The sequence below is a fragment of the Kogia breviceps genome, chromosome 7 (assembly GCF_026419965.1).
Source record: "Kogia breviceps isolate mKogBre1 chromosome 7, mKogBre1 haplotype 1, whole genome shotgun sequence".
Classification (NCBI taxonomy): domain Eukaryota; kingdom Metazoa; phylum Chordata; class Mammalia; order Artiodactyla; family Physeteridae; genus Kogia; species Kogia breviceps.
This window is the reverse complement of record NC_081316.1, coordinates 34,695,917-34,711,010: the sequence shown is the minus strand read 5'-3', so window position 1 is coordinate 34,711,010 and position 15,094 is coordinate 34,695,917. Positions and strand designations below refer to the sequence as shown.

General features: G+C 35.1%; 1 protein-coding gene across 1 annotated transcript in view; it reads left to right on the top strand.

Annotated features, from left to right (window-relative positions):
• The window catches only part of ANO5 (anoctamin 5), a 100,133-nt gene that overhangs the window by 46,738 nt on the left and 38,301 nt on the right, over positions 1 to 15,094 (top strand). The window contains 2 exon segments of the mRNA XM_059068236.2: positions 6,587 to 6,700; positions 9,646 to 9,761. Coding sequence (XP_058924219.1) covers positions 6,587 to 6,700; positions 9,646 to 9,761 — 230 coding nt within the window.

Sequence of the window (15,094 nt, the reverse complement as noted above, 5' to 3'; positions counted from 1 at the left end):
GCAAGAAACTCTCCATGTACCTGGCCATGTGGCTGACAGGGTCTTGGTACTCTGGCCAGGTGTCAGGACTGAGACTCTGAGGTGGGAGAGCCGAGTGCAGGATATTGGACCACCAGAGACCTCATAATATCAATTGGCAAGAGATCTCCCAGAGATCTCCATTTCAACGCTAAGACCTAGCTCCACTCAATGACCAGCAAACTCCAGTGCTGGACACCCCATACCAAACAACTAGCAAGACAGGAACACAACCCCTCCCATAAGCAGAGAGGCTGCCTAAAATCATAAGTTCACAGACACCCCAAAAGACACCACTGGACACAGTCTTGCCCACCAGAAAGACAAGATCCAGCCTCATCCACCAGAACACATGCACCAGTCCCCTCTGGGCAGATACCGAAAATAACGGGAACTACAAACCTGCAGCCTGCAAAAAGGAGACCCCAAACACAGTAAGTTAAGCAAAATGAGAAGACAGAGAAACACACAGCAGATGAAGGAGCAAGATAAAAAACGTATCAAACCAAACAAATGAAGAGGAAATAGACAGTATACCTTAAAAAGAATTCAGAGTAATGATAGTAAAGATGATCCAAAATCTTGGAAATAGAATGGAGAAAATACAAGAAACGTTTGACAAGGACCTAGAAGAACTAGAGAGCAAACAAATGATGAACAACACAATAAATGAAATTTAAAATTCTCTAGAAGGAATCAATAGCAGAAAAACTGAGGCAGAAGAATGGATAAGTGACCTGGAAGATAAAATAGTGGAAACAGCTACTGCAGAGCAGAATAAACAAAAAAGAATGAAAAGAATTGAGGACAGTCGCAGAAACCTCTGGGACAACATTAAGCACAACAACATTCGAATTATAGGGGTCCCAGAAGAAGAAGAGAAAAAGAAAGGGACTGAGAAAATATGTGAAGAGATTACAGTTGAAAACTTCCCTAATATGGGAAAGGAAATAGTGAAGTCCAGGAAGCTCAGAGAATCCCATACAGGATAAAGCCAAGGAGAAACACACCGAGACACATATTAATCAAACTATCAAAAATTAAATACAAAGGAAAACTCTTAAAAACAGCAAGGGAAAAGCAACAAATAACATACAAGGGAATCCCCATAAGGTTAACAGCTGACGTTTCAGCAGAAACTCTGCAGGCCAGATGGGAGTGGCAGGACATATCTAAGTGATGAAAGGGAAAAACCTACAACCAAGATTGAACTACCCACCAAGGATCTCATTCAGATTCAAAGGAGGAATTAAAACCTTTACAGACAAGCAAAAGCTAAGAGAATTCAACACCACCAAACCAGCTTTACAACAAATGCTAAAGGAAATTCTCTAGGCAGGAAACACAGGACAAGGAAAAGACCTAGAATAACAAACCCAAAACAATTAAGAAAATGGTAATAGGAACATAAATGTTGATAACTATCTTAAATGTAAATGGATTAAATGCTCCAGCCAAAAGACATAGACTGGCTGAATGGATATAAAAACAAGACCCGTATATAGGCTGTCTACAAGAGACTCACTTCAGACCTAGGGACACATACAGACTGAAAGTGAGGGGATGGAAAAAAATATTCCGTGCAAATGGAAATCATAAGAAAGCTGCAGTAGCAATTATCATATCAGTCAAAATTGACTTTGAAATAAAGACTATTACAAGAGACAAAGAAGGATAACTACATAATGATAAAGGATCAATCCAAAAAGAAGATAAAACAATTGTAAATATTTATGCCCCCAACATAGGAGCACCTCAATACATAAGGCAAGTGCTAACAGCCATAAAAGGGGAAATTGACAGTAATAGAATCATAGTAGGGAACTTTAACACCCCACTTTCACCAATGGACAGATCATCCAAAATGAAAATAAATAAGGAAACACAAACTTTAAATGACACATTAAACAAGATGGACTTAATTGATATTTATAGGACATTCCATCCAAAAACAACAGAATACACTTACTTCTCAAGTGCTCATGGATATTCTCCAGGAGAGATAATATCTTGGGTCACAAATCAAGCCTTGGTAAATTTTTAAAAATTGAAATTTTATCAAGTATCTTTTCTGACAACAATGCTATGAGACAAGATATCAATTACAGGAAAAAAAACTGTAGAAAATACAAACACATAGAAGGTAAAGAATATGCTACTAAATAACCAAGGGATCACTGAAGAAATCAAAGAGGAAATCAAAAAATACCTAGAAACAAATGACAATGAAAACATGACATGACAACCCAAAAGCTATGGGATGCAGCAAAAGCAGTTCTAAGAGGGAAGTATATAGCAATACAATGCTACCTCAAGAGACAAGAAACATCTCAAATGAACAACCTAACCTTACACCTAAAGCAATTAGAGAAAGAAGAACAAAAAATCCTCCACTTTAGCAGATGTAAAGAAATCATAAAGATCATATCAGAAATAAATGAAAAAGAAATGAAGGAAATGATAGCAAAGATCAATAAAACTAAAAGCTAGTTCTTTGAGAAGATAAACAAAATTGATAAACCATTAGCCAGACTCATCAAGAAAAAAAGGGAGAAGACTCAAATCAATAGAATTAGAAATGGAAAAGGAGACATAACAACTGACACTGCAGAAATACAAAAGATCCTGAGAGATTACTACAAGCAACTGTATGCCAATAAAATGGACAACCTGGAAGAAATGGACAAATTCTTAGAAAAGCACAACCTTCTGAGACTGAACTAGGAAGAAATAGAAAATATAAATAGACCAATCACAAGCACTGGAATTGAAACTGTGATTCAAAATCTTCCAACAAACAAACGCCCAGGACCAGATGGCTTCACAGGCGAATTCTATGAAACACTTAGAGAAGAGCTAACACCTATCCTTCTCAAACTCTTCCAAAATATAGCAGAGGGCAGAACACTCCCAAACTCATTCTGTGAGGCCACCATCACCCTGATACCAAAAACAAAGATGTCACAAAAAAAGAAAACTACAGGCCAATATCTCTGATGAACAAAAATCCTCAACAAAATACTAGCAAACAGAATCCAACAACACATTAAAAGGATCATACACCATGATCAAGTGGGGTTTATCCCAGGAATGCAAGGATTCTTCAATATATGCAAATCAATCAGTGATACACCATATTAACCAGCTGAAGGATAAAAGCCATATGATAATCTCAATAGATGCAGAAAAGTTTTCAACAAGATTCAACACCCATTTATGATAAAAACTCTCCAGAAAGTAGGCATAGAGGGAACTTACCTTGACATAATAAAGGCCATATATGACAAACCCACAGCCAACATCATTCTCAATGGTGAAAAATTGAAACCATTTCTACTAAGAACAGCAACAAGACAGGTTGCCCACTCTCACAACTATTATTCCACATAGTTTTGGAATTTTTAGCCACAGCAGTCAGAGAAGAAGAAGAAGTAAAAGGAATCCAAATCGGAAAAGAAGTAAAGCTGTCACTGTTTGCAGATGACATGTTACTATATATACTGAATCCTAAAGATGCTACCGGAAAACCACTAGAGCTAATCAATGAATTTTTTAAAGTAGCAGGATACAAAATTAATGCACAGAAATCTCTGGCATTCCTATACACTAATGATGAAAAATGAAAAGAGAAATTAAGGAAATGCTGCTATTTACCATTGCAACAAAAAGAATAAAATACCTAGGAATAAACCTATCTAAGGAGACAAAAGACCTGTATGCAGAAAACTGTAAGACACTGATGAAAGAAATTAAAGATGATACAAACAGATGGAGAGATATACCATGTTCTTGGATTGGAAGAATCAACATTGTGAAAATGACTCTACTACCCAAAGCAATCTGCAGATTCAGTGCAATCCCTATCAAACTACCAATTTCATTTTTCACAGAATTATAGCAAAAAAATTCACAATTTGTATGGAAACACTAAAGACCCCAAATAGCTAATGCAATGTTGAGAAAGAAAAACTGAGCTGGATGAATCAGGCTCTTGGACTTCAGACTATACTACAAAGCTACAGTAATCAAGAGAGTATGGTACTGGCACAAAAACAGAAATATAGATCAATGGAACAGGATAGAAAGCCCAGAGATATACCCACGCACATATGGTCACCTTATCTTTGATAAAGAAGGCAAGAATATACACTGGAGAAAAGACAGCCTCTTCAATAAGTGGTGCTGGGAAAACTGGAGAGGTACATGTAAAAGTATGAAATTAGAACACTCTCTAACACCATATACAAAAGTAAACTCAAAATGGATTAAAGACCTAAATGTAAGGCCAGACACTATAAAACTCTTAGAGGAAAACATAGGCAGAACACTCTGTGACATAAATCACAGCAAGATACTTTTGGATCCACCTTCTAGAGAAATGGAAATAAAAACAAAAGTAAACGAATGAGACCTAATGAAACTTAAAAGCTTTTGCACAGCAAAGCAGACCATAAACAAGATGAAAAGGCAACCCTCAGAATGGGAGAAAATAATTGCTAATGAAGCAACTGACAAAGGATTAATCTCCAAAATATACAAACAGCTCATGCAACTCAATATCAAAAAAACAAACAACGCAATCCAAAAATGGGCAGAAGACCTAAATAGACATTTCTCCAAAGAAGATATACAGATTGCCAACAAACACATGAAAGGATGCTCAACATCACTAATCATTAGAGGAGTGCAAATTAAAACCACAATGAGGTATCATCTCACACAGGTCAGAATGGCTATCATCAAAAAATCTAGAAGCAACAAATGCTGGAGAGGGTGTGGAGAAAAGTGAACCCTTTGCACTGTTCGTGAGAATGTAAATTGATACAGCCACTGTGGAGAACAGTATGGAGATTCCTTAAAAAACTGAAAATAGAACTACCATATGATCCAGCAATCCCACTACTGGGCATATACCCTGAGCAAACGATAATTCAAAAAGAGACATGTACCACAATGTTCATTGCCATACTATTTACAATAGCCAAGACATGGAAGCAACCTAAGTGTCCATCGACAGATGAATGGATAAAGAAATATGGCACATATATACAATGGAATATTACTCAGCCTTAAAGAGAAACGAAATTGAGTTATTTATAGTGAGGTGGATGGACCTAGAGTCTGTCCTAGAGAGTGAAGTAAGTCAGAAAGAAAAACAAATACCATATGCTAACACATATATATTGAATGTAAAAAAAAATGGTTCTGAGGAACCTAGGGGCAGGACAGGAATAAAGACATGGACATAGAGAGTTGACTTGACACGGGGTTGGGGAAGGATAACCTGAGAAGTGAGAGAGTGGCATTTACATATATACAAATGTAGACTAGATAGCTAGTGGGAAGCAGCCTATGACAAAGGTGATCAGCTCAGTGCTTTGTGACCACTCTGAGGGGTGGGATGGGGAGGGTGGGAGGGAGATGTAAGAGGGAAGGGATATGGGGATATATGTGTACGTATGGCTGGCTCACTTTTTTATACAGCAGAAACACAACATTGTGGGGCAATTATACTCCAATAAAGATGTTTAAAAAAAAGAAAAAGAAAGTTTATGGAACCAAAAAAGTAAAAAAAAAAAAAAAAAAAAAAGTTATGGTCAGCTTGGGAAGATTCTTTTAACCTCTATTCTCTCCTGCCTTAGAAATAAACTTTTTTTTTGATATTAAAGAAAAATAGGACAGTGCTAAAATGGCCAAATGCAGCAGTCAGAAAAGCAGAAATACTGGAAAGTTCCTGCAAGACAAAAAACAGATGAGATTGAATTGACAAATATAGAAAAGCAGAGGACACAGCCCAAATTATACAGAGGACAAAACTGATAAAATATGTAAATGATTGCAAAGTAGTTGCAGAGGTGTGATAATCTTGAGTTAATAAATTCTGATATCAAGAAAAGGCCCTGGGCTTCCCTGGTGGCGCAGTGGTTGAGGGTCCACCTGCTGATGCAGGAGACACGGGTTCGTGCCCCGGTCCGGGAAGATCCCACATGCCGCGGAGCGGCTGGGCCCGTGAGCCATGGCCGCCGAGCCTGCGCGTCTGGAGCCTGTGCTCCGCAATGGGAGAGGCCACAACAGTGAGGGGCCCGCGTACCACAAAAAAAAAAAAAAAAAAAAAAAAAAAAAAAAAAGAAAAGGCCCTATTCAAAATATCAGAGTAATTAATGAAAAGTATTCAAGACAGCTTGGCCAAGTGTCAATTCTACTCCATATTATCCTACCTGAACTATTAGTAGCAGTGGTATTAGATTTTAACTTGAGACCCTGATTATAGTATGAATTCTGGTTCAAAGGACTCCCAGAGGAGCTTGGGACAGGAGAAGAAAAATAACTTATATCACCCATTCCCCCTCTCCCCAAGGGAATAATGAGCTCTCATACCCAGGAAGTGAAATACCTGTGACTCCATACAACCCCAACCTCTACATCTTCCTCCAAACAAAAAGGGGAAGGTTCCTTCCATAATCAGAGACTGTACTGAGGCAAAGTAGACTCTGTTAAATTGTGAATTGAAAAAAATATAGAAAGCATAAAGTTCTGAAATGTGTGTTTCTTTATGCTTACCTTATAGGTTTATTATATTCTCTCACGGTGTCCTTTTGGCCTAGAGGATGGGAAGAAAAGGTTTGGGATTGAAAGACTCCTAAATTCTCACACTTATTCATCTGCCTTTCCACTCCATGATGTAAGTATGTGCTTGGTCTTGAAATACTGAGCCTGTTTTCCCTTTCCCACATTCAGAGGCTGCCTTGTTGGGAGAAGGAATCTTCCATTTGCTTCCTGTTTTATGACAGGTTGCTTAATCTCGCTCATGTTGGGAAAATCACCACAGACTCCCTAGGTCCAAGCTGAGAACTATGCTGAAACACATAGTTAATACCTCTCTACATTGAGATTTCAGTGGAAATTCATTTAAAAATTATTACATTTGCACATGAATTTTCTTTAGAACCCATATTGAAAATAGTTATATTAAAAGAACATTTTAGAACATAACTTTTGGAAATTTCTATCCATCAAGTCTTTTCTTATTTATAAAGTTTTTAAGTTGTAAAGGACTTAAATTGCATGCATTCATGTATTCATTCATCAAATGTATAATTGGTTTTAATTATATGTAAAGCATTCTGTTAGGTATTACTGGAACACAACCATGAATCCAAGCTCACAGACTAGGAATTTCTGGGAAATAAAGCATAAATACAACTGCAATAAAAGCTAAAGACTTCAGTCCATAAGAAAGATTCAGACAACCGAGATTCTGGAGTAGGATTGAGGTTGGCAGATCATGTACAAAAATATTGAGTTCAACAAAGAAGTGACATTTTATAAGGTGCACCATTCAACCAAACCTAAAACTTGGCTTGTCAACCGAGATAGCCTTGTTTCTGGGGGTTTCTGAGAGAAACCTTTCCTTTTGGATATTCAGTGTTTAAATTTCATCACCTGTTGTCAGTAGATATTATTTGGCTGAACACATGTAAAGTACTTTGGATCATCTCCTGGAACCTTGGTTTCCTTTTTTCCTGTTTAACTCTGCTATACTTATAAAGACTTTTTGATGATGACCTCTTTTCGAGAAACACATTCCTTTGGAATATAAAAGAACTAGGTATTTCTATTTAAACAAGTGGCATCTAAATCATTGCCCTTTTTAAAAATTTTATTTTTTAATTTTTATTTTATTATTTACTTATTGGGTGCATTGGGTCTTGGTTGCTGCGCATGGGCTTTCTCTAGTTACAGCAAGCAGGGGCTACTCTTCGTTGCAGTGTGTAGGTTTCTCATTGCTGTGGCTTCTTCTTGTGGAGCACAGGTTTCTAGGCACGCAGGCTTCAGTAGTTGCAGTACACAGGCTCAGTAGTTGCGGCTCCCGGGCTCTAGAGTGCAGGCTCAGTAGTTCTGGCACACAGGCTTAGTTGCTCCTCGGCAAGTGGGATCTTCCCAGACCACGGATCAAACCTGTGTCCCCTGCATTGGCAGGTGGATTCTTGACCACTGAGCCACCAGGGAAGTCCTGCCCATGTTTTTGAAAATGATGTTGCTGTCATGGTTTCCAAAAGCCCAAAGCCAATCTCTCTTTTCCAGCTTTCCTCTGTCAATATTTATTCAACAGTATGTTAACTGTTGACTCTAGGTCTGTTCAACATTGGTTAGTTGATTATCTTTGGTATGTTAGAGGAATTTTCCAAAATGAGTGGCAATTCTTAACACTAGTATCAATTCAGGTGAATTTAACTTGTGTTAAAGAAACTACCCCACCCCGCATACACACAGACACACACTTTTCCCTGGGGCAAAAGAACTTCTAGGGGATTATGGATTCTAAATAATGTCACAGCATTTGATAGCCGGTTAATAAACACTTTGTAACACATTCTTTGTTAATCATTCTTCACAAAAGGGCTCATTCTTTTTTTGAAGACTTTGAGGATTCTGTTTGTTTGTTTGTTTGTTTTTAGGGCATTGATTCTTTTCTTACTTTCACCAGGTCTTAAAGCCAAACTGTCCTCAGTCACCAGCAATTTTACTCCATATATCTAGCCTTCCAGCAGAGTCCTCCACGGTCACTATAAAATCAGTGTTACTGAGCTCTTGCTACAGAGAGCTATCATTTACTATTAATTTTACCTTTTTTCCTTTCTTCTCTCCTGAATACAGGTTTAGGTACTGGATTTTTCTCTTATGTGCTTTAGAGAACCTTTTTTTTTTTTTTTTAAAGATAAGCAAATAGGCAGCTTTTTTCTTTTTTTCTATTTCATTTTTCAAGATTCAGTAGGACAAGCTATAGAAGAAGACAAAATTTGGAATCTGGATGATATAAAATCTTATACCTTGTCATACAGAGATTTTCATATGTGCTTAATTTTAGATTGGGTGTTTGCTCAGTGTTGTCTTCAGTAGTTTACTTGCCTAGGCAAACAGTTAAAGAGAAAATATTGAACAGTTATGTGTAGATAGTGCTCTGCTAGGCCCTAATTAACTTTATATTAATAAGCCTACTCAGTACCTAAAAATGGGGAAGGAACTTACACGTGAAACAATATTGAGTCTTTTAAGTGCTAAAGTCTGTTGTATATTTTAAGTTCTTTGGGAAACAGGTATCAGTGATGGCCAGTGAGGACAAGACAGGTTGCCTAGAGGAGATTCCAGTCATAGCTGTGTGACTTTTGATCATTCACTTAACTCTGCTTGGGGTTCAGTTTTTCCATCTATACAATAAAAATGTCAGCCTATTTCCAAAGTCCCAGCCAGTTATATAGTTGTGGGAATCCCTGAGCTGTGACTGTTGGAATTTGAGTAGAGGTGAAAGGAGGACTCCAGGTCAAAGGAACAGCTTGAGTAAAGCCAAAGTCTCAGACTTCAACTTGTGTTTTTAGATAGCTGAGTGTGAAAATTTAATAAATAAAGCACTATTATTTTCATTTATTGTAGAGTGTAGCAAATGTACTACACTCTACAATACACTAAATGATTTAGTAATTTACATCAATAGAATATGAAAATCCAAATCGAAAAGTGAAAGAGAACATTTGCCTCATTCACTAGGCTTTTTATAAAAGCAGTGTTCCTTTATTCACCCTTGTCTTTTGCTTTGTCATTCAGTAATTTCTTCTTGCATGTCTGTAGGGTCAATATTGGAAGCCATCAGAACCTCCTAATCCTGTCAATAAAAGGTACACACTTTGCCAGAACTGGGCTCGGTTTTCCTATTTTTACAAGGAGCAGCCTTTTAATTTGATTAGGTAAGTTTCTTACACAGAATCAAACTGATTAAAACTTAATTATGTGGTTTTTATTCGCAATGGCATCGTATTCCATTCTTTTTACTACTATTCTTACCCACTACATTTCCCATCTTCCCAGTTTTGTATCTATGCCACCATTTAGTCATTCATTTGTGAGCAAAATGCTGTTGCCAGAATGTCTTAACCACAGTGCAGAGATACCTTGATGGTTCAGAAGTTGGGCCTTAGGTAGATGGGGTTCAAATCCAAACTCTTTCTCTTAGAAGCATATAAATATAGTCAGGTTATTTAACCTCTATGAGACTTATATCTGTAAAATAGGAATAGCAATAGTACTCTCCTTATGGGGTTATTTGATAATTAAATGATATATGTATATTTTCTTAGCGTGGGGTTAGCACTTAGTGTTTAACACAATAATTTTTTGTTTGTTTGTTTTCCTCTGAGTCTAGGAATTTAGAACGTAGCAGAAAGGTCATTTATGGATGTTTGTGTGTGTGTTGATCTCAGAAAGTTGTGAAGGCAATTGTTCTATTATCTCAATTCTTTAGACAGTTTCATTAGCTATGCCAGAAGACTATGGTTGCAGGTTCTTGCTTTGAACCATGACAATATTACATGCATACAGGATGTTAGGAGATTCCTGCTATGATTTCAATAAACAATCAGATTAGAGGCCCCTGGTTGCTAGTAGCAGTATTTTCACTCAGTGAGGTATGCGTTTACTGCTCTGCTTGCACAGCATCACAGCCTCCTTTTTATGAGACTGATTTTGATGTCTACATCCAAATCAAGTGAAATGTTATTCCAACAGTTTCATTTAAGGCAAATAAGAGGGGAAATTTTTAAGAATAAATAGAAGGCAACTACCATATAAACTGTGGTTTCCGTAAATCTTTATATGAACTCTTGATTGGATGGATATTTTAATTGTTCTGATAAATGGCCATTTAATTTTTTTAATTATAAAAGTAGGACATGTATCTAAAAAATTCCAAGCAATAAAGAGATGTGCAAAGTTTTAAGTGAAATTACACCTCCATTGAATTCCACAGAAGTAACTCTGGCTATTTGGTAATAGCCATTCAGTCTTATTTTTATGTGCATGCATAGTAAAATATATACACTTTTTTTTTTTTTCCTGGAGCAATGGAATCTTTATTTACTTTTTTGCTAAGATTTTCTTTTATCACTAAATAGTATGTTGGCATACATACAGATCTATCTTGTGCTTTTCAACACAACACAGGGAACCATATTATAATTTTTGCATAACTTATTTGTCTATTCTATTGAAAAAGATTAGGCTGTTTCAAATTTTTCACTATTACAGTTAGTGCCCTTGGGGAATATTTTCATGGTATGTTTTCAAAAAAGCAAAGTTGTCAGAATGAGGTTTACATATTTTACATTGTTCAAAATATATTGAGAGTATTTAGCTGTCTACAGATGTTTCTGCTATAAATATCCCCCAAAGGTTTATACTTATAACCCTTGATATAGACAAATGCATTACACCTCAGGTCAGTACCTTGTTAGCATTTGCTGATTTTCTTTTACAACAAAGTGGAAGCTCAGATTTTTTTTATCAGATGGCAGTATCTAGCTTAACTTTAATAACATTTTAAAGCTTTTCATCCTATTATTATAACTTTTCATTTATAGCAACTTATACTGCTTTTCCATTTCAGTAATGAAATAATTTTTTAAATAAACTTAAATTTTTAACACAATTTAATGTAAGGAATTGATAGCTAGGTGTAAAGTTTTTAACTAGGTAATAGAAAAGACAAGAAAGAAAACACTATATTATCACAGAGGGAGGAACTGCAGAAAACAGCTCTTATTCCTAAGGTTTCTTCTCAGTGATTATGTAGGATAATATCCTTATTCTTAGTAATAGACAATAAAGTATTTAAGGGTAAAGAACCATGATGTACATATTCAACCAACTTACTTGCAAGTGGTTCAGAAAAAGGCATATATATATGGGGAAATATAATATATGAAGTGAGATAAAATGCAAATGGAACAATATTTTTACAATAAAATAATTAAAGGATATATGGGTATTATTTGAATTATTATTGTAACTTTTTTATATATTTGAAATTATTCCAAAGAAAAATCTTTAATAAAAGGAGAGTCCAGAAATAGATCCACATATATATAGTCAATTGATTTTCAACAAAGGTGCCTGGTCATTCATTGGGGAAAGGATAGTCCTTTCAACATATGATGCTAGAACAAGTGGCTATCTACGTGAAAAATGTGAATCTTGCTTCTTTCCTGTACAAAAATTTAAACTAACTTGAAATGGATGAGAGAACTAATTATAAGCGTTACAACTATGAAACTTCTAAGAGAACATATAGGAGAAAATTATATGTGGTTTGGAGTTAGGCATGGACTTTTCAGATCAAACACAAAAAGCACAATTTAAAAAATGTATAAATTTAACTTCATTAAAATTAAAAATGTATGCTCTTTAAAAGACAGTTACAAAAATAAAAAGGCAAAACACAGATTGGAGAAAATACTTGCAACACACATATCGATAAAGGACTTTTATCCAGAATATTTAAGGAACTTTTGCAACTCAATAATAAGACAAAATTTTAAATGGACAAAAGATAAAAGATTGATCATGAAAGGAGTATATTTATAGATTGCCAATAAGTACATCAAAAGATGTACAACATCTTTTTTCACTAAGGGGATAAAAATTAAAATGTCATTAAGATACCACCAAACACACACTAGAATTGCTAAAATCTAAAAGACTGGCAACAATAAGTGCTTTCAGGGATGTGGAACAACGTGAAATCTCAAACGTTGGTGATGGGAATGCGAAATGGTATAGCAACTTTAAAAAAACAACTTTGACAGTTTCTTATAAAGTTAAATATGCACTTTCTATTCTACTTGTCCCAAAACTATTATTAAAATGTTTATCATTGCCTCAGTGATTTGAGGTGCCACCTTTATCATACACTAGATTTCTTTATGCAGTTGAGTTGTTTTCTGGATGTTCTGTCTATTCTGTTGATCTAGCTAACTATCCATGCAGGCTGTTTATTTAATTTAATTTTTATTTTATATTAGAGTATAGTTGATTTGCAATGTTGTGTTAGTTTCAGGTGTGCAGCAAAGTGATTCAGAAGGCTCTTTTAATTGTAGTGGCTTACCTTTAGTATGTTTTAATATCTAGTTGGGCTAATACCTCATCATAGCTCTTACTCTCAGTGTTTCCTTGTACATTCTACATGTTTATTCTTCCATATAAATTTTAGTATCAACTTATCTAGCTTGTTACTAAAAAAGATGGTTGATATTTTTATGGGGATCAAATTAAGTTTATAAATTAACTTAGGTAGGCTGGTATTTTGATGATGAGACATTCTAATCAAGGGAAAGTTATGTCTTAGTTTAAGACTACTTTTGGGTTTTTCAGGAGTGTTATAGAGTTATAAAACTTTCTTAAGTTTAATCCTAAGTATTTTATATTTTTGTTGCTATTATAAATTATGTATTTACTTACATGTTACATGTTATTGTCTTCTGAGTGTTAGTTTTATGTTCTAATGACTTGATGAATTCTTTATTTAATTAGTTTTATTGATTCATTAAGGCTATCCAGGTATATTATCATGTAATCTTTAAATAGAAATATTTTTTAAAAAATAAATAAATAAATAGAAATATTTTACTTTTCCTTACCAATTCTTATGTCTATAATTATTTTCTTTTATTCAATTAATTGGCTGATAATTACAGAACAATGTTGAATAATAGTTGGTGTCTTTGCCTTATTCCTGATCTTAGTGGAAATGTCTCTGGTGTGTCCTCATTTAGTAGGAAATTCTTTTGCCTTTGTACATTACTTTACATCATCTTGCCTGTGGCCTTGGAGAGTTTTGTTTGCTTGTTTGCTTGTTTTAAAGTCTGATTGTTTTAACCCATTATGTCTTGGAATTGGTTGTTCTAAGTCAGTTTTCCCTGTTCCTGGTGGATCCTTTAAATATGTATCTTTTATTTTGTTTGTTTGTTATGTTTGTTTGTTTTTCTGGAAAGTGTTCTTGGGTTATAGTTTTAAAATATAATTATTTTCCAGTGCTTTGATTATTTTCTTTGGACTCCAGTTATCTGTATGTTTGGTCTTTTTTGCCTGTCTTCATATCAAACAATTTTCCTGAGACCCTTTTTACTTCTGTATGTCATTTTCATTCTTTTGATAGGTATCCTGTTTTTCTTATCATCTTTTATTAGATTTTCACTTGGTTTCCATTTATTCTCTGGAATACCTCATAATTTCATCATCAGTTCTGACATAATCTTATAGGGTTCTTCTCTTTCCTCTGTTTTTTGGTTTCTTTCATCTCGTTTTATTTATTCCTGTTTTTTCCCACTTCTCTTCTTATTTTTATATTTCTGATATTTTCTTACATTTGCAGTTATTTATTTGAGAACATTTAATTCAGTTTGTACTGCTTTTTTACAGTATTCCTCATGTTCTTTTGGGAGAATTTTCATTAGCTGAGGCTCTTTGTTTCACATTTTCAGGTTTTTTTTTAACATAATTTTGTATAGTATGCTCTGCTTTTTTGTTTGTGTTTAATTCATGGAGTTTCTAGCATTCAAGTACACTCTTCTGTTAGTTTTTTTTCCTATTCCATGCAGTTTCTTTCATGGATGATATCCTGTGCTTGTCATGCGCTTTTTCTTTCATTTCTATAGAATCCTAACTCTCTCTCTCTTTTCTGCCACTTTTAAGAAGTACAACCCTGTATATCTGATTCTTCCCCAGAAACATTGCTTTTCTGAGGCTGCCACTTCCAGGCTTACTCATTTTCAGATCCCTTTCTTTTAGCTAGTACTACAAATTACCAAGTCCCAACATGTGTTCAGTATTATGGCATTTAGTTAGACTTTTTCCCAGGGATTATTTTGTCTGTGTTTGTCTAATGTCCCACCCTACTTTACATGTTTTCCCTAGAATTTCTTAAGCATCTTCTTCACTGCTCTCTGTACCTCAGGTATTGCTGCTGGTAATAGGTACTCAGTTGGAACTGGGTTTATTTCTTTACTTACAGGTAATTTGAAGATCATGGTATTCTCTGTCATGATGCTTGAAGGCCTATATCAGGTGTGGTTTTATTTCCTCTCCTTGTTGATTTTATGGTTTTACAAAAGTTTTTTATGGGAAGACTTGATAAAAATAAAAATATCCTTAAAAGTAGAAAGGAATTGTCTATAGATACATAATTACAATGCCCACATTCCTTTAATGAGCATTTATTTAGCATCACTAGATATCAGCAAGAGGCTAG